Source organism: Lepus europaeus, chromosome 6 (assembly GCF_033115175.1).
Source record: "Lepus europaeus isolate LE1 chromosome 6, mLepTim1.pri, whole genome shotgun sequence".
NCBI lineage: Eukaryota > Metazoa > Chordata > Mammalia > Lagomorpha > Leporidae > Lepus > Lepus europaeus.
In genome coordinates this window covers 77214913-77234023 of record NC_084832.1, presented here as the reverse complement: position 1 = coordinate 77234023, position 19111 = coordinate 77214913, and the positions used below count along the sequence as shown (strand labels likewise).

The 19111-nt window shown below is 51.5% G+C and overlaps 1 protein-coding gene across 1 annotated transcript in view; it reads left to right on the top strand.

Annotated features, from left to right (window-relative positions):
• The first annotated feature begins 9414 nt into the window (after nucleotides 1-9414).
• Nucleotides 9415-19111, top strand: part of ALOX5AP (arachidonate 5-lipoxygenase activating protein) — a 30283-nt gene continuing 20586 nt past the window's right edge. Inside the window, exons 1-2 of the mRNA XM_062195376.1 lie at nucleotides 9415-9498; nucleotides 17044-17143. Of these exons, the coding sequence (XP_062051360.1) occupies nucleotides 9429-9498; nucleotides 17044-17143 (170 nt within the window). The 5' untranslated portion in view covers nucleotides 9415-9428. The remainder of the gene's footprint in view (nucleotides 9499-17043; nucleotides 17144-19111) is intronic.

The window sequence follows — 19111 nt, the reverse complement described above, 5'->3', positions numbered from 1 at the left end:
AAAAAAAAAAAAAAAAAAGAAATTATGCCTTGTTCCTTAATTTAGTAGAAAAGCTCTGATTTCTCTTCCTTAAGTCTGAAGTTCACTGTAAGGTTGTGTGTGTGTGCGTTTAAGTTCTTTTTTATGTTGGAAAAGTTCCCTGTATCCCTAGTTGTTTGAGGATGTGCTGGCCACAGAGGGTGCTCACATTTCGTATTAACCAGTTGATAATTTATGAGAGCAGCAGGGGCTGGGGCAGAGCCCGTGGCAGGTGAGATCCAGAGCAGCAGAAGGCCACAGCTCCTCCCTGCAGTGCTGCCATCTCCCAGCTGATCATCGTGGCCAAGTCGTGTGAGCCTCCGGTTCCGTCTTGTAAAATGCGCTAAATAAGGGAAGGCATGCCGAGGGCTTAGAATCTGGGGACGTGACGAGTCCTCAGTGGACTTTTGCTGTTACTATTTATTCTTGGGTGGGGTTCCTGTCCCAGGATGTCCTGCCCTGTGCCCTAGGACCAGACTCCAGAGGCTGTTCCATTCTCTCTTGATTTGAAATACTTAGACCCTAAGACTTTTTCAGGGTAGTAGGTATATAATTTCCTGAGGACTTTTCTCTGAATTCCCAACCGAATCAGGAAAACTCCTATCTTTTAAGCGATTGGTTGCTTTTTAAAGATGGTTTATATTTAATGCCTTCTCTTAGATGTCATTTTTCTTCTTCACCTTACTTCTTTTGGAACGGAGCAGGTAGTCCAACCTCCTGGCTGAGTGGCTTCTGGTGAAGATGGTGGAGGACCTGAGACCAGGGGCAACTTCCAGCAATTTCTTTGGTTGTTTTCCATAGATGCAGAATATATTTATTGTTTGGGCCAGTCCCAGACATAGGTCACCTGACTTTAGAATCACAAATGGATGCTTGTACCACCCTACCTAAAACAGAGGAACAGGGGTTATACAATGAGATATTGATGTACCTGGTGTGGTCCCAGTGGCAGCATTGCTGGTCCATGTAGGAAGGTGAGGTGACAGAGCTTCCCAGCACCTGCTACTTCTAACCTATCGGAAATGCAAAGCCAGGAGCCTCTCCGATCTGCACATTCTATACGTTAGCTACTATGAATTTCTTTGTTGAACCTTTACTAGATAAATTATTTCCATGCAATATACTCTTACCCCTAAATGAAAAATGACTAAGCTGATGAAACATCCATGGGTTTTTGAAATGCTCACTTAAATTCAGTGATATTGAGGTATAATTTTTAAAAATATTTATTATTATTTGAGAGGTAGAATACAGACAGAGAGAGGGAGAGACAGAGAGAAAGATCTTTCATCCACTGTTTCACTCCCCAAAAGGCTGCAAAGGTCAGAGCTGGACTAATTCGAAGTCAGGAGCCAGGAGCTTCCTCCAGGTCTCCCATGTGGGTGCAGGGGCCCAGGCACTTGGCCCATCTTCTGCTGCTTTCCCAGGCCATAGCAGAGAGCTGCATTGGAAGAGGAGCCACCAGGACATGAACTGGTGCCCATATGGGGTGCTGGAGCTGCAGGTGGAACCTTAGCCTACTAAGCCACAGTGCTGACCCCTTGAGGTCTAATGTCCATACTATAAATGAATCCATTTTGACAAATATGTGCTACCATGTAACAACCCCAAAATAAAGATACAGAACATATTCATCACCCTCAGAAGATTCCCGTATGAGCTTTCCCAGTCAGTCCCTGCTGTTCTGCTTTCTATCTGTGTAATTATACTTGCCTTTCTGGAGTCCCACGAAAATGGAATCATACAGCACCCACTCCTGGTCTCTCTTCCTTCTTTCAGCATAATGCTTTTGATTCATCCAGGTTGTGCACACCAGGAATGTCTTATTTTTATTTTTTATTTATTTTTTTTAATTTTTTAAATTTATTTGACAGGTAGAGTTACAGACAGTGAGAGAGAGAGAGAGAGAGAGAGAGAGAGACAGAGAGAAAGGTCTTCCTTCTGTTGGTTCACCCCCCAAATGGCCACCACGGCCAGCGCTGTGCCGATCCGAAGCCAGGAGCCAGGCCACAGCAGAGAGCTAGACTGGAAGAGGAGCAGCCAGGACCAGAACCTGGTGCCCACATGGGATGCTGATGCTGCAGGTGAAGGATTAACCAAGTGAGTCATGGCGCCGGTTCTGTCTTATTTGATTACTGGATAGTTCCCTTGTTGAATGTACTAGAGTTTGTTTATCCATTCACCAGCTGATAGACATTTGGGTGTCTGCTTTGGGGCCATTTTGAAGAAAGCTGCTACAAACATTATAATACAAGTCTTTGTGTAGACGTGAGGTGCATTTGTACCTCACAAAAATTCTGGGGCCTGCCACTGCTGTGAAATTTCCCAGGATTCCAGTCATCTGGGCATTTCTGCACATAAAATGTGAGAATATGTGTCCCATACAAATACCCAAAAAGCAACTGCAGCAGGGAAAGATTGTAGTAATTAAGTGGACAAGATGTTCCATCCTGAGAGCATTAGCCCGCTTCTTTTCCCAGCAGCCAGTCCCTTGCCCAAAGGGCTTACAAACATAAGGCCATGGGGACAGGGCTATGGATGGACACAGCAACACGGCTTTCCACTTGCTAAGTGAATTTGGCTGCCACCACTGCTGAGCATTTAACTGCCAAGAATAGAAATCCACACCAATATGGCATGAGCCCTTGGGGTAGAGAAGGTGACTACAAAGCCACCTGGTGTTGGACTGAGCACCCTGGGCCACGTCCCTCCTGGAAGGGGCAATGCTTTGTCTTCATTGGAATAGGTGCTTTCTCCGGTTATGGATTTGCCTTCCCTAACCTCAGTGCTCTGCCAGACCCACCATCCCTGAACAGAATTTTGTTTGTAACGAAATCCTAGCCACCGTACCTCTGTTCAAGGCATTGATTCTACTACAAAAGCACGACAGTGGCTTCCCGATCACGGTCTTCTTTGATCTTCACTGGGAGCAGGTGGCTTGATTTAGCAAGTGGAATGTGCTTTGAAAGGCTCAGTTATAGCACAGCTGGGTGTCCAGCCTTTGCAGCCCTGGAGTTACGTCCTGCAGGCTCTGAGCCACCTCTGCATGATGCTACCTCTCCCATAGTCAGAATTCGTGGGTCCAGGAATCATGGGTTAAAATGGAGTGACTTTTCTCACTGTCGCCCCTGGTGTGGGCTCTGCTAGTCTAGAAGTCTTAGTTCCTAAGAGAGTAGTAATGTTGTTGTAAGGGAACCCACAATGATTCCAGGAAATTGGAAGGTGAGTTTGCTCTCTCCTATGCCAGTGAAGCAACAGGCAAATCCACCTCACAGGGGGTGGATTCTGATTACCAAGGGGAAGTCAGACCGCCACTAAGCAATGGCGGTGAGGAGCATGCACTCCATGTCTGGTGATTAATGTCAGTGACAAACAACATAATAGCATAGGACTAATAAAGGTCTAGGCCATTCAGGAATAAGGATTTGGCTCACCTCACCCAGGTAAGGGGCTGTGACCGCCGAGGTTCTTACTGAGGCAAAGGAAATACAGAATGAAGAATGGAAGAAGGTAATTGCAAATATCGCTCAACAAACACATAACTGGTTTTAGGAATTGTGATGGCCATAGTATTTGCCTTTTTCATGGTTGCGAAGACTTTCTCCTACATTTTCTTCTAGAAGCTTTATCTTTCTGGCTTTAGGTTTACATGTAAGGCTCATTCACAGTTCTGTGATTTTTGGGAAAGGTCAGTGTTCCTTTCGTATGAGCATTCATTTGTTAGCACACTCTGTTGAAGACTTCCCTTTCCCCATTGAATGACTTTATCATCAGCTGAGTCTAAATGAGCAGCACAATGCTTGCTCAACTTGGAATTGAATGTTCTCAAGACAGCCTGCCTGTTTCCGACCTCCTTTCCTTAGACAGCCTGTAAGACAGACAAAGCCAAGGTGTGAGCAAGGCTTCCCGTGCCTGCGGGATCCCATGCCTGAGGGATCCCATGCCTAAGGGATCAATGCCTAAGGGATCCTGTACCTAACCTTTGCTTTTGCACTTGACACACTGTGTCCTGCTCCTCTCCCTTAGGGCGTGCTTACCTACTTTTCATGCAGACCTAAAACAACACGCTGTTGTATGTGTTTGTGATGGGAAAAGCAAGAGGATTTATGGATGCTGTCTTGGTCGCCTGCTGTCGTGTGAGAGTCATGGACATCTGCTTCTGTTTGTCTGTACCGCCCTGAAATGACCAGTTTATAACCTGAGGGTCTAGCAAATGGCAATCATATCTACAAATGCCATTTTGATTTGTAAAGCATGTAGCTCAATGACCTGACAGGCACTGAACCAATAGCATTTGAGGTTACAGCAAATTCCCTCTGCCAGTTTCCTTACCTGTAGAATGGCCTGAGGATCATCCCAGGTTGGTTCTAGTCCATACGGAGCCGCAGACTGTTCATGGAGGGAAAGGCCGGCGGCTTGTTGCCAGGGAACTGGAAATAACACTTCAACCAGGCCGCTTTGGGTCTCTCAGAGACCATCAGCCTATGACTGCCTTGTCTTTGTTCATAACAATTTTTCACATCAGTATTGGTCTGAATGTCCTTTATCTCAACCGAAATGGAAAGGAGCTGTTTCCTAACCATCTACAATCTGTACCTTGTAGACCTAGACTTCTTTAAGCCCCGCCTCACACTGGCCCCACCCTGTGTGCCTGCTCCCTCATCACCTGTGGACAGGTGAATCCCAAAGCACAGTGAGGGCAACCTTGACTGGGAAGCAAGGGGAGAGCTGTCACCTGAGGTGGGGACGGAGGATCCATGAATGCTGCTGCCTGACAGTCGGGCGTAGTGGCCTCGTGTTGCCATGGTGATGGAGGCGCACCGATGCTAAGTGTATGAGCAGCCCCCATGCTTTTTAATAACAGCTGGTCAGTGCCACTGCTGTCCCCTGCCGAGTGGCTGCTTGGCCCCAGCTGTCCTGCTCTCTGTTGACAAATGGTTGTCCTTCACAGTCAAAGTACTAACAGTGCTCTAATTAATGAATGTGCTAATTATCCTTTCTACTCCCAGCACATTTGTCTAACTAACCTGTCACACACAGACAAGTGCAGCATATGCGTGAGAACTGAGGGCCTCGGAGCCCGGCTCGGCAGGAGAGGGGTGGGCTCGCAGGCTCAGAGCTCTGGGATGGTTCTTGTGAAGCCACATTTAACAGGCAGGAGTCTCTGGGATATGTGACCTCCTGTGAAGTGTGTATTTTCCTTCCTTTTTCCTTTCCTTTCCTTTTTTTTTTTAATCACTCTTTGGGGTCGGGGAGCCACTGCTTCATTAGCCAGCCTGTGACGGGATTGCCAAGTACAAGTGCAGAAGGATTGGGCAGACTCCGGCTCTGCAAATGGCTCCAGAGCAGGGCTCAGGGTGGTTTGAACCCCAGACCCTGAAACTAGGCAGGCCTGGGTTTGGATCCTTGTTCCCCTCCTTGCTGGGTGCGTGAGTCCCTGACTGTTAAGACTTCTGAACCTCAGTTTCTCCTTTTGGGCAGTGGGGGGAGGGATGATAACTTAGCCCCTAGTCTCGAGGATTGCACTGAGGAGGCAGGGGTAGCGCTCTCAGGACAGTGCCCCTTTCAAGCCAGGGCCCCAGGACACAGGTGCCCAGGGCCTCTGAATGCTGGACTGCTCTGGGCTGTTTCTGGCCCTGCCCAGAGCTGGCGGTGGGCTGCAGGCCATGCTGGGCCTGGATCCCAGCGAGGGAACAGCACCCCTCCCCCGCCCCCTCCCCTTTCATTTTCACTCTGTCTCAGCAGCTCTCTATAGAGATGAATGGCGTTTCTAGAGGCTTCACCTCTGGTAAGTGTTCCTCTGCGGCTGCAGGCAGAATCTTAATGTGCGCACTGTAATTTAACGGGCTGACTGTTAACAGCTCTTCCTGGGTGAAGGGGCCACGCTCCACCGGCCAGGCCCCTATGGGGATCACTGCCCTGTGAGTGGCTCCGGGGAGCTCAGAGCGGGGCCTGAGCCTTCCGCCAGGTGCCTTTGGGGCCTTCTAAGATGCAAGTGGCTGGACACTTACCCTGCTTGGCTTACGGGGCTTGGAAATGCTTGGAACACAGGCAAGAGAGGCTGCCCCTCGGTGGATGGCTGCGGTGCCTGGTGCTGGTTAGATTCCAGGGCCGTCCTGGGCCCCCCAGTCTGGATCCTGCACATGCTGTGCTCTGTGTGCTACAGGTCATGCACGTAATTTGTACCCCACAAACACAAACACTTGAGCAGGAAGGAGATGGGGATGAGCTATCAAGACACCAAGGCGTAGGATAGAGAAAATTTTTCAAAAACTGGACATTTTAGTCTAGGATTGCACGTAGTGGGCAGTCAGCATCACAGTACTCCCCCTTAGCAGTCTTTCTTTGGGAGACTCCGGTCAACCCTGCGATGCCTGTGACAATCGCCAGCGTCTTCCATCTTCCTGCCATCTGACTCAGTTCCCCAGGCTTGGACAGCTGGCCAGCCTGTGCCCGCAGGGCTGCCCTGAGAGTTTAGGTGAGAGAAGGCCACTCTGGACAGGGGGCAGGAGCTGTGAGTCCTAGGTGGACGTATTTTCCACCTTGGGGAGAATGCTTGTCTGAGAGAGAGGAAGTCTGACATGCTAAGAGAAGCTGAGGGGACCACAGGCTGAGAGGGAGACAGAAAGAGAAGGGTGGTGAGGGAGTGCTCCGTTCACAATGTCTCCATTGGAGAGGGGGAGAGAGAGAGAGAAAGAGAGAGAGAGAGGAATCCACTCTCTCCAAGGTCCATCCATCTCTGCCCATTTCCACTTTTGGTTACTCAGTTCTTTGAGTTCTTTGAGCCAGTGCATTTCCCTTTTGCCTGAGCTAAACCTGAGTTTCTATTGCCTTCAACTGGATGACTTTTATGGGGATTGACCTTCATTTCTGACCCACTACCACTAAGATATGGCAACTATTAGAAGATATTAAGGGATTCTGTCCCGGTTGCCCCTCTTCCAGGCCAGCTCTTTGCTATGGCCCGGGAAGGCAGTGGAGGATGGCCCAAGTGCTTGGGCCCTGCACCTGCATGGGAGACCAGGAGAAGCACCTGGCTCCTGGCTTCGGATCAGCGTGGTGCACCAGCGGCGGCGGCCATTGGAGGGTGAACCAACGGCAAAAGGAAGACCTTTCTCTCTCTTTCTCTCACTGTCCACTCTGCCTGTAAAAAAAAAATAAAAAAATAAAAAAAGAAGATATTAAACTCTTCATGGGAGTTCAGACTTCTTCTCTATCAAAACCTAAATATCCTCTGAAAATTAAAAGATTGCACCTACAAATGAGATCTCACTCAGGTCAACACTCTAATCTTGCTGGAGCATAGTCCCTCTCCAATCCTGTAATAGCTATGGGATGGTTAATTTTTTGTGTCAATTTGACTGCGCTAGAAGATGCCCAGAGGGCTAGGATGTGTGTGTGTGTGTGTGTGTGTGTGGCTGCTTCTGGAAGAGATCAGGATGTGGATCAGTGGACCGGATCAGGAGAACCCTCCCCACCGGTGTGAGCAGACATTCTTGAATCCACTGAAACTCAATAGAACAAACAGGAAGGAAGAGCAAGTTTTCTCCTCTCTGTAAATGACTTGAGACACCTATTTCTTCCTGGCCCTGGACCCCGGAGCCTGGATTCTCCAGCTTTCACACCCAGACAGCTTTGTACCACTGGCCTCCCTGATAATCAGGCCCGTGGACTCAGACTGGTCTACACTGCCAGCCTTCCTGCCTTTCTGGCTCACAGATTGTGGCACTTCCTGCTCTCCACAACTGTGTGAACCACTTCCCACGATAAATCTCCTTTTGATGTATCTCCACATCAGCTCCATTTCTTTGTAGACTTCCACCTGTGCAAAGTGCGCCAGACACTCAGTGCCCAGGAGCAGCATGACCGGCCTGGCCTGCCCTGACTGCTGGCCTCAGCAGTCCAAGCTCTACATGCCACCCTCCCCCCCTTCTAAGTTGAGCCCAAGATGCCCATGCTGGCCCCTGCTGTTCTGGGATGAGGCTATGGTCCCTTCCCCCACACTGACCTCTCTTGGGGTCAGATGCTGCCCCCAGCTGCCTCTAATTACAGTGGCCAATGTTTTCCTTCACAGTGGGATTTTGATAAAAGTGCCTCTTAATCAACTATGCTAAATAGCTGAGTCTGGGACAAAGGTGGCAGGAATCTCACACTTTCTACAGTGCCCAAGGGGTTGCTGTCTACACAGAGAGGCCTCCTGTATGATGCGTGGCTTCCACCCAGCACCCCCCTCCCCAAGCCCACTCTTGCATTCTCACAGACGCTGGTGCCTCTCCACTCTCACAGTCAATGAAAAGAATTCCAGGGTAGGCATTTCCATAATTGCTCCGAAAAGCCAGTGTTGGATGGTCTTGTTTGGAAGTTCTCCTTCAAGGTAATTATAACTCCATTTCTACCCCTTACGGAATTCTTTGGTTTTGGTTTTAGTATTTTGATCGAGTTCTTGCATTCTTTTCATTCCTTTTATCCTGCAGAAAAGGAGACATCGTCTGCTCTCTACTCATGGTCATTCATTTATTCACTCATTCATTTGTTCATTTATGTCTTCTGTGGCTGGTATCCCATGGTGTGTTAAGTGCTCATTTTTTTTCTAGGAATTCAAGATAGAAAGGACAGGCTTCAGCATACCTCTTTCTGGTGCTCTATAAAAAGTTTCATTTTCCCCTTTTTTTAAGGTTTATTTTATTTATTCAAAAGACAGAGTTACAGAGCAAGGTGGAAAGAGAGAGAGAGAGAGAGAGAGAGAGAGATACTCCATCTGCTGACTCACTCCCCAAATGGCCACAATGACCAGAGCTGAGCTGATCCAAAGCTAAGAGCCAGGAGCTTCTTCCAGGTCTCCCACATGGGTGCAGGGGCCCAAGGACTTGGGCCATCTTCTGCTGCTTTCCCAAGTGCATCAGCAGGGAGCTGGATAGGAAGTGGAGCAGCCAGGACTTGAACTGGTGCCCATATGAGATGTTGGTGCTGTAGGCTGGGACTTTAACCCACTGCACCACAGCGCCAGTCTCTCCTTTGTTTCTTTGTTGTGATCAGAGATCCCTGCATCTCCCAGAGTCTGGGGTCCTCAGGGGGCTCAGGTTGCACAGGGTCTTAGGTCTGAGATTCATTCCGGAGGCTGTGAGGGAAGCACCCCTGGCATTAGTGCTGGCCCCTCAGCTCCTCCCCCCGGCACCCTGTTCCCCCTGGCAGGTTCCGCACAGCCACAGCCTGGGCGCTCTGGCTGATTTCAGAGAATAGGAAGGAGGGGAGGAAGAGGAAAGAGGAGGAGGCAGCTGTGTAACCGTGCCGGGGCCTTTGGAAACTCTGGTGGTGAAAGACGGAGTGCAAGCCCTCACTTCCCCTTCCTGCACTGCGCAGGCTGCCGAGCCGGGGCCACAGCAGTCCTCCCTCGGGCACCTGCAGCAAGCATGGATCAAGAAGCCGTGGGCAATGTCGTCCTGCTGGCCATCGTCACCCTCATCAGCGTGGTCCAAAATGGTAAGGGGATGAATACCTCCTCCCTCCAGGGAGATTTTGTCCTATGGTTATTCCTAAGTCAGCCTTAGACAGGGGTGTGTGTGTGTGTGTGTGTGTGTCTTTTCTCTATGTCTTCCTTTCTATTTAAATGTATAGTGGGCTACTATAATACTTTTTTGTAATACTTTTTTTCTCTAGCAATGTATCATTTTTGAAGCATTTTTTTTCATATGCGTTATGTGCTTAGAGAGAAAGAAACTTTTCTCTTTGGGGTTTGCATCTCCATTAACCCTATTATCAATTAAGAAGCCAAGCAGGGTACCCAAATACGTCCCTTGCAGAAAGACCTTGTAGGAAGGTCTTGAGCTGCTCCCTAAAGTTTGGACTTAAGACTGTCTTCACAAGTATTTCCGGCGGTGCTGTGTTACAGTTTATGTAAGATACAAGAGGAGGCTGGTGCCGCGGCTCACTAGGCTAATCCTCCGCCTTGCGGCGCCGCCACACCGGGTTCTAGTCCTGGTTGGGGCGCCGGATTCTGTCTGTCCCGGTCTCTCCTCTTCCAGTCCAGCTCTCTGCTGTGGCCCGGAAAGGCAGTGGAGGATGGCCCAAGTGCTTGGGCCCTGCACCCGCGTGGGAGACCAGGAGGAGGCACCTGGCTCTTGGCTTCAGATCAGTGCGGTGCGCCGGCCACAGCGGCCATTGGGGGGTGAACCAACGGAAAAGGAAGACCTTTCTCTCTGTCTCTCTCTCTCACTGTTCACTCTGCCTTTCAAAAAAAAAAAAAAAAAAAGATACAAGAGGAGAGTAGTTCCTATGGGTGGCTGTGGCGGCTCAGTGGCAATAACTGAACAGGGACGCGTGGTCACAAGGTGGATGTTTGTGTGGTGAGCGCCTTTGGGGTGTCCTGATCCCGGGCCCCATCTTGAGCACATTCAGATGCTGAAGATTTTGCCTTCTGGGCTCAGGGAGAGGTACCCGTGGGCCTCGCACACCACAGGGGTGTAACTTTGCATTCCCTAAGTAATGTCCTGGATGGAGCAACACTGGGCAGCTACCTGGCCCACACATTTCTATATGAAATCACTCACCACCGAGTTCCAGCTCCAAGGGAATAGGGGTTTCTCTGGGCTGCTCTCTCCTCAAGCCATTGCTGTTCCATACAGCCTGCTGTGTGCACCTGCAGAGACCCTGCTCTGTGCCAGGCCGAGTCCTGGACACATGGCGGCACATCAGTGGAAAAGATAGCTCCGTTTCACCTGCCTTTAGGGACAGGAAAGGACAGCTGGAAGCCAGCAGCCACCTCTTCAGCTTCTGTGAAGGCAGCTACACAGCAGGGCGGCCGGGCAGTGCTTGCTTAGCTCCGGGTGAGGTCCTGCCCTGCCCCTCCACTCCTCCGTGTGACTGGTGGGCATCAGAGGACCGGGGACCCCCTGCCCTGCCTCCTGCTTCTGCGGCTGGGGCTGGGCTCAGCTGGGAAGTTTGAGTTTACTCTTACCCGCCCCCTCTCAGCTCAGAGTGAAGTTGTGGGTTTACAGGGCTCCCCATGGTGGGAACGGCGTCTTCACCTCTCCCACTGGAGACGTCCCAGGGACCTGCCCTGTCCTGGTGAGCCCTGGGCTTCCCCACCGTGGCTTAGCAAACCCAGAGCACACTGGCAGTGAATGGCAGAATTGGTGATCATTTTTGGCAGATGGGATCAAGGTTTTTTCAGTGGCACAAACGGGAAAGGGAGGTGGGATTGTTGGTGGGAAGACGTCTGGGCTCTCACAGCCATAGTCTCAAGACCTTGACTTTCCAGACAGACCAGGACAGCAGCCAGGATGAAGGCTTCCTGGCCGGGGAGATACAAGCCCAGAGCAGCAAGGGGCGACCCTGTGGGGCTGGGCAGATAGATGGCTGCGGTGTGAGCTGCAGTTGGCAGCGTGGCCCACACATCACCGCCCCTGTCTTCCCAGCCCCTGGGAGCCATCCTGGGCAGTGGGTGGCCAGAGTGGCTGTCCCTCCGGAGTTCTGGGAAGCCACAGAGGGCCCCTTGCCCACCTGACAGTAGTTTAGAACTAAGTCACTTCTGGGGAGAGACCAGAACCTCCAGGGGATACCAAGCTTATCTGTGAGGACTTTTTGTAACTGTTAAACGTGCCTGTGCAGAACAACAAGAAAATTCAAATAACTGGGGAGGTAACACCTTGACTGGTTGCTAGCTGTGAATTTTTAGGATCATGAGCAAGTCCAGGCCCCCCTTTGCAATTCTAATTCACCTCAACAGTTGCAACCACAGACCTACCGTACAGGGTTCCAAAAAATATGCAAACACTCTTCTTTCCTCCCCCTCCACTCAAGATGCCCTGGGAGTGGTAAACAACATTTGCCTGTTGTTACCAGGCACCGCCCACACTCTCCCAAGCCACAGGGTCCATGGCGGTGTCAGGTTCCGTGCTGTCTGAACACTCTGCGGGCCTGATCTTTTGGTTGGGCAGAGCCATGCCCGCTTGGTGCAACTTCCTCCTCTGCCTTCCAGATGTCCTTTAGTCATCAAGATCTTTGAAACCAGTGGCACTCTTCCAGCATGCAGACTTGGCAGAACACAGCATGTCCCAAATACGCTGTGCTGGGCCACAACTAGCGCAGCTTGGTTTCCAGGGGCTTGCGACAGGTGCACCTCCGTCAATAACGTGCAGGGAGCTCCACCTTCTCCTGCCCAGGGGCCGGCAGCTCTGCTCTGTAGGAAACCTGGGAAATGCATGTGCGTGGTCTCCCCTCTTGTGATGGTCTGATTGGTGATTTTTTTTTTTTTTTTGACCTTACGATGATGTGAAAGTGCACGCAGCTGACCGTTCTGGCTTTCACCTTCAGGACTGTGTTCAGTAACTTACAAGAGCTGGTCCACACTTCACTGTAAACATGGGCTTTGCGTTGGATAAGTTGGCAGTATTCTGAGCATGTGTGAGGTAGACAGGGCTAAGTGAGGACGTTTGGGGGGGTTAGTATGATGAAATGTACTTTCCACTTACGATATTTTCAACTTAGGACGGACTTATTGTCCGTCCCCATCATAAGTTGAGGAGCACTTGTATTTGCGTAAAGTGTTCTTCTTGGGAAACCAAACTCATGACCTCAGGAGGAGAAGGTGAGTGGGGGAGGGGCCAAGGGGCACTGGGCCGGGTGTGATGGCACAGGAAGGACCCCTCAGGCAGGCACTGTTTATTCTCAGACATTCCAGTTGCAGGGGAAGGAGGGTGTCAGGAGCTAACGTCGCCCTCTGTCCTCCTGGAGAGGCGGCCTTCTCCACATTGTTTCTTACAGTGAAGCCAACAAGGGAGATGCAGTGGCCCTGTGGTTGAAAGGGTTTGGGAGCCTTGTGCTACGGGGGGCAATGGAGCCGCTGACTCTGCTGTTCCCGGCCCAGCATGTGGGGGCCATCGGAAGACCTGGCAACCCGCCCTGGGGTTTGACGGGCTCTAGAAGCAGAACCGTAGACTCAGGCTGCTCCCTGCATGAGGCCTCTTCTTCAGCTGGACAGTCCGGTGGTGGTGGGGGGGGTCTTGCAGCCCTGAATCGCCCTGTCCATTGTTAGATGCGTGGAGAGCATGTTGTGCATAGGATTATCTCATTGCATTGTGCACCCCACCAGATATTTGCTATCATTTATTCCTTTCTTACAGGGAAACAAAAGGAGGCTCAAAGTTTCAGAGCCAGTGGCAGTGAGCCATAGTTCCAAACCTAAACATCTGGCCCTAGAAAGCAGGCGTGTCTACTGCCTCCACTTCGTTCATTCACACACTCGCTCCTCAGGGAGTCCTTTCTTCCGTGGAGCTGAACTCCACTGCCTGTACCTCCATCCAATGGCCCTGGGACTGTTCTCTGGGAAAGCTTAGATTAAGCTGTGCCTTCTGCTTCTGTGTGTGCAGCGTCATCTGTTACGTCCCTTCTTCAGCATAGCCTTTCTCATGTGACTCGGTTTCCTTGGCGTTGAGTCATTTCTCCTCGGCTTGTGTTCTTTCTGAAATGTAGACGGTGTACCTCAGACCCAGATGCCAAGCCTAGTAAGTCGATCCGTTATCCTTTTGAGGATTTGTATCACACTACTGACTCATCTTTGCAGTTAGCTAAAACCTCAATAAATATATTTTAAAGATTTATTTATTTATTTGAAAGTCAGAGTTACAGAGAGAGAGAGAGTAAAAGGAGAGACAGGGAAAGGTCTTCCATCCGCTACCCAAATGGCCGCAACAGCCAGGCTGGGCAGGGCCAAAGCCAGGAGCCAGTAGCTTCTTCTTTGTCTCCCACATGGGTGCAGGGGCCCAAGGACTTGGGCCATCATCTACTGCTTTCCCAGGCCATAGTAGAGAGCTGGATTGGAAGTGGAGTTGCCGGGACTCGAACCGGTGCCCATATGGGATGCAGGCAGAGAATTAACCTGTTGTGCCACAGCACCAGCCCCTCAAGATTTTACATGATCTTGAGAAAGTTGCTTAACTTCTCTGATTCACAGTTTCCTTGGCAGAGAAGTGGAGTTATTAATAACTTGCATACGTGGTTGTGGAAGGCATTGCGTGAGATCACATAGGCGAAGCAACTGGCAGCACCCAGTGGGCGGCAGACGCTCAGTAACTGTTTGCTGCCTTTTCTCTGTGTGTGTCTGTCTCATGCTGGTTTGGGCCCAGATATGTGTGTTAATGGTCTTTGTATGTGTGGTTTCTGTGAGGTACTGGAGGAACACAGGGGTTGGGAGAGAGTGGCTGGTGGGGAGGAAGCAAAGGTAACTCACTTTGGCATTTTTAGCTCAGAGACAAGGAAAGCTGGAATCCGAGGCAATACTGGTCTGAGACAGGCTTGGTCTGCTTTTGTTCTCGGGGCAGGAAAGAAACACAGGAAAGACTGAAGAAGAAGACTTGAAGAAGGTGGCAGAGCTGGGGTGGAGACCACAGGTGGAGCGCTTAGGCTTGGGAAAGAGGAAGGGGTGGTTTCTCTGAGCAATGTGGGGAAGAAGTACGGCCGGTGCAGAGAAGAGCAGGCCCGGTGTGCGGCCGGGTGAGGTAATAACCTCTGACGTTCATAGTCCTGGTCCTGCTGCCGTGTTCAGAGGCCAGGGACGCCGTCTTGGCTTCTGGAAAGAAAACCACCAGAGTTTTCAGTTGTGGCTCCGTGGTTCGTAGAGACATTCTGACGAGACAGGTGGACTAAACGCCGTGGAGCGCACGGAATCCTGCAGGGAATAAAATGGCAGAGACATCCTCATCGGGCCAGCTCGAGGTGAATTCCCAGCCTCACGGCTCCCCACGGCTGGGATGACTCTGAGAAAGGTGCCTCAGCCCCCTGAGCCATGGGGTCCTCATTTACAGGGTGAGCACACGGCCACCCACTCCACGGAGCTGGCCCAAAGCTCCACCAGGAAATATACAAGGGTTCTCAAAAAAGTTCCTGATGATGCATATGAGGAAAAAAAGCTACGCGTGGCTCTCTGAATTGTTTGGTGTCAAAGCAGCTTATCTTTTCATTCTGTTTTGTGATGAACTTTTTGAAGCACGCTTGTAGGTCAGATACACACTGGAATGTCTGGGACGTGGTGGGTCGCTTCAGACAGGCCAGCCCCGTGCATTCGCTGACCACGGGCACGTTCCTGCAGAGGGGGTGTGTTTTTGCCAAGAAGAAAATTCCCGAAAGCCTTTTCTCCATGTACACCACTGATAAGGCCGCCTGCTCATGTCTTTGTGCAGGGGTCGATGTGTAGTGAGTGAAAAGGATCCCGTGGGTGGATCCCTGATGACCACCCCCACCCCTCACTCCTGAAATAAGAGTCAAGGAATAACATAGGAGGGAGGAGGGAGGCCTTCGTCCCCTACCACCAATCAAAGCCTCCGGAGTGTGTCTCCTCGGCGTCTCTCACAGGCCCACAGCCATCACCTAACCAGCCCCATCTCATCTCCACATTCTGGGTCTGGCTGCTCCGCCTCTCCAAAGACAGAGTGGCTTTCTGATCCTGCTCAAGCCTCTCTGTAGCTCCTGGTTGCTCTCAACTGGGACTCAAGTCTGAACCTCTTTACCCAGTTCCCAGCAAGGTCACGGGCAAACTCCACGGGCCCTTCTCAGGCATCATCTTCTTCCAGGCAGGGCTCCACGGCTGCTTTCTCACCGAGGCTCCCTCCGTCCTCTGGACTGAGCACTTCTCACGACCCCTCACCCTGTTCTACTTTCCCTTCGCTGCACCGCTCAACACACACTGTCACTGTAGCTGCTGTCTCCTCCTCCATTGTCCTCGGCAGAACAGAAGGTCCTGGGGCCAAGGCTCTTTGTCTGTCTCGTTCTCAGAGGCAAGTGAAATGTCTGGTGCCCGGTGAGTGACAACAGTGTATATCACAGAAAGAATCATTCTCCAGTGGCCTCGTTGGCCTCACCTGTGGTTCTACCGGGCCCCACTCCCCAGCCTAGGCTTTCTCCCCTTCTAAGCTGCTCATACCGAGCATAGACAGCTCTTGCCTCTTTTTTTTTTTTTTTTGACAGGCAGAGTTAGACAGTGAGAGAGAGAGATAGAGAGAGAAAGGTCTTCCTTCCGCTGGTTCATCCCCCGAATGGCTGCTATGACTGGAGCTACACCAATCCGAAGCCAGGAGCCAGGTGCTTCCTCCTGGTCTCCCATGCGGGTGCAGGTGCCTAAGCACTTGGGCCATCCTCCACTGCCTTCCTAGGCCACAGCAGAGAGCTGGACTGGAAGAGGAGCAACCGGGACTAGAACCCAGTGCCCATATGGGATGCCGGTGCCGCAGGTGGAAGATTAACCAAGTGAGCCACGGCGCCGGCCCTGGCAGCTTAAGCCTCTTAACCTTGGCCTATCCCATTACACTTGAGCAGGGTGATCCCCACTGGTACCCCCTGCTCCCCCGTGTAATTCCTACGTGTTCTTCAGGCTTTATCTGAGGCATCATTTCCTCTAGGGATTCATCTGTTGACTCAAACGTGGAATTCAGCTGCCTCCCGCGAGCCTTGGTAGCACCAGGCATGCAGTTGATCTCATCCTGGCACGAATCCCTCTGCAGTGTCATTCCTCCTTTATCCTGTGTCCCTTTCTTGGGCGTGTAAAGTCCTTGAAAGTGAAGGCTGTGACTTGCTCACGACTGCGTTCCCAGTGCTGCACAGTGATTAGCAGGCGGCAGCTGCCGCACACATTGCTGCTAAATGACATCTAGTGGAGGACATTTAGGGCTGTTTGGAGGTCAAGGAAGGTAGCATTTAATGGTCTTGTAAGGCAATGAAACAACATTATTTAAAAGGCAGAGAGAGAGAAAGAGAGAGAGAATCTTCCACCTGTCAGCTCACTCACCATATGGTAAGAGCCTGAAATTCCATCTGGGTCTCCCACATGGGTGGCAGGGCCCAAGTGTTTGGGTGATCCTCCACTGCTTTCCCAGGCACATTAGCAAGGAGCTGGTTTGGAAGAGGAGCAGCTGGGACTCGAACTGGCAGTCATATGGGTTGCCAGTGTCGCAGACGGTGACTTAACCCACGGTGACACAACACCTGCCCCACTCGTGCCCGTTCTAACCAAATCCAAACCTTCTTCTCTGGCAGGATTCTTTGCCCACAAGGTGGAGCATGAAAGCAGAAACCAGAATGGGCGGAGCTTCCAGAGGACAGGGACCCTTGCCTTTGAGCGGGTCTACACTGCCAAGTGAGTCCACACCCTGGGTGGGGGCATGGGGGTGGGTGTGGGTTGAACTTCACCTATGAGATTTTGTGGACACACTTCACTGTCTCAGTGTATTTCTGATGTTAAAAGAAAGGAAGTAGGGAGATTGGGGGCGGGGGGGATGTGTGTGTGTGTGTGTGTGTGATTTCAGCAACTCCAGAAATACCTGCAGGAGTCACTTTGCCAGGGGTTGACCAGTTCCCTGCAGGGTTAGTGCAGAGGCACTGCTGTGAAATCCACTCATCACTTTGGCTCAGGAGCAACAGGCAGGACACAGCAGCAGCCCTCAGCTCCCCTGCCCCTGGCTTTCCTGGAAATCTGGGGGTGACGTCAGCACATTTCACAACCAGGTCTCCTTGAGCCACCAGGACAAGAGCAAAGAGAACAGAGCCTGGTGCAATGGCCTTTCCCTCTCTCAACCTTTCCTTTGAAATAAAAAACACTGTTAGAAAAACACCTGACCAGCTCTGGGAAGGTGAGTGCAATCTATTTGGGATGCAAATTTGAACGAGTCTTATTCAAACACTTGCTTTTCTTTTGTGCAGAATGAATGAATTTAAATAGAGATTTGGCCTGCTGCTCCTGTCCTCCCCCGCCCCCCCCCCCCAAGAATGGAGCCAGTCACCAAGGAAGGGGCCAACCAAGGGGCCATCAGCTCCCTCCCAGAGGTGACTCTGATGACCAGAGAGATCTTCCAAATTGGGAGCCAGGGCCAAACCAAAGGAAGCACATTTATTTTGCATCATAGGAACAGTATAGGCAAGCTCAGGGACTAGAGTTCAAAGGCTCTGGCCCTGAGGCTCTGTGGGAGGACCTGGGAGGAAGGGAGTGTCTCCCCCAGGGACACCTCTGTCATGTCCTGTGGAAAGCTGGCTTTTGATAGGAGGGCCTACACATCACTCACTTCAGCCCTGTGCCTCATCAGAGTACTTTGAGTTTTCTCAGTGAGGTGTAGGCATGGTGGGTTGGCAGGGGACTTCTCCTGGCAGGTGTTCATCATAGCCGCTTTTCTCCCCCGGCTTCCCAGTTGCCCAGTGAACACTTTCTGGACCACTCGTGGACACGCTGGTGGGGTCATTGCAGGCTGATGTCCTGGCTCCTCTTCCTCTGTGGGCCCTTGGCTTCTCCAGGCTTAGTGTTCAAGCTCTGCCTGTGTGCGGTGCACCCCAGAGCCCTCACCCCCCATTCTGCCCACCTGCTCTGGGCTCCTCCCTTGCACCAAGCTCTCCTGCCCTGAGTCATTCCAGCAGCCTGAGCTGAAGGGAATCCTTGGCTGCACTCCCTACAGGGATTTCCACGGGAACCTCTGGGCCACTAGCATGTTGGTGCTCAGCATCCATTGGAGAAAGTTAACGATGTGGTTTCAGACACTCTAGGCCCATGTGACGAGCACAGGGGAAACAGGCCATCACATCTGCACCATTTGCAAGGGGAGCAGCAAGAGCACTCTGCTAACAGGACCTGGGAACAGCAGGTGCAAGAGTGTGCCTTTGATCAGGGGCAAGGTCAATGTCTCCAGAAAGCATAACTGCTCCTCAGCCCATGGCAAAGAGCAGTGCCCCCGCCCCGGAAGATGACGTTCTCCCCAGCTCCCTGGCGTTCTCCTGGACCCCTTGGCTCTCCCATTTTGAAGTGACAGTGGAATTTCACTGTTCGGGGGTGGAGGTTGACTTTCCGCTTTGCAGGCGATGAGGGAGAAATGGAGCACACGGGAGCCGTTCTGTTCCTGCCACTTCCCCCGAGGCGCGAACTAGCTGTGGCTAAGAAGCCATCGTGTTTGCACCTGGCCTCGCCAGCTGTCAGCCTCCAAATTGCAGAAGTGCCCTTTGGTTGGGGGTTGTGCCACCCGTCTTGGTGGGGCTGGGAAGTTCTGTAATCAGGCCAGGGTCTCAGAGGTAAGGAGGCCAGAGAGCAGAGGGCTGGGGCACTGCTGCTGCACAGGGCTCCCCA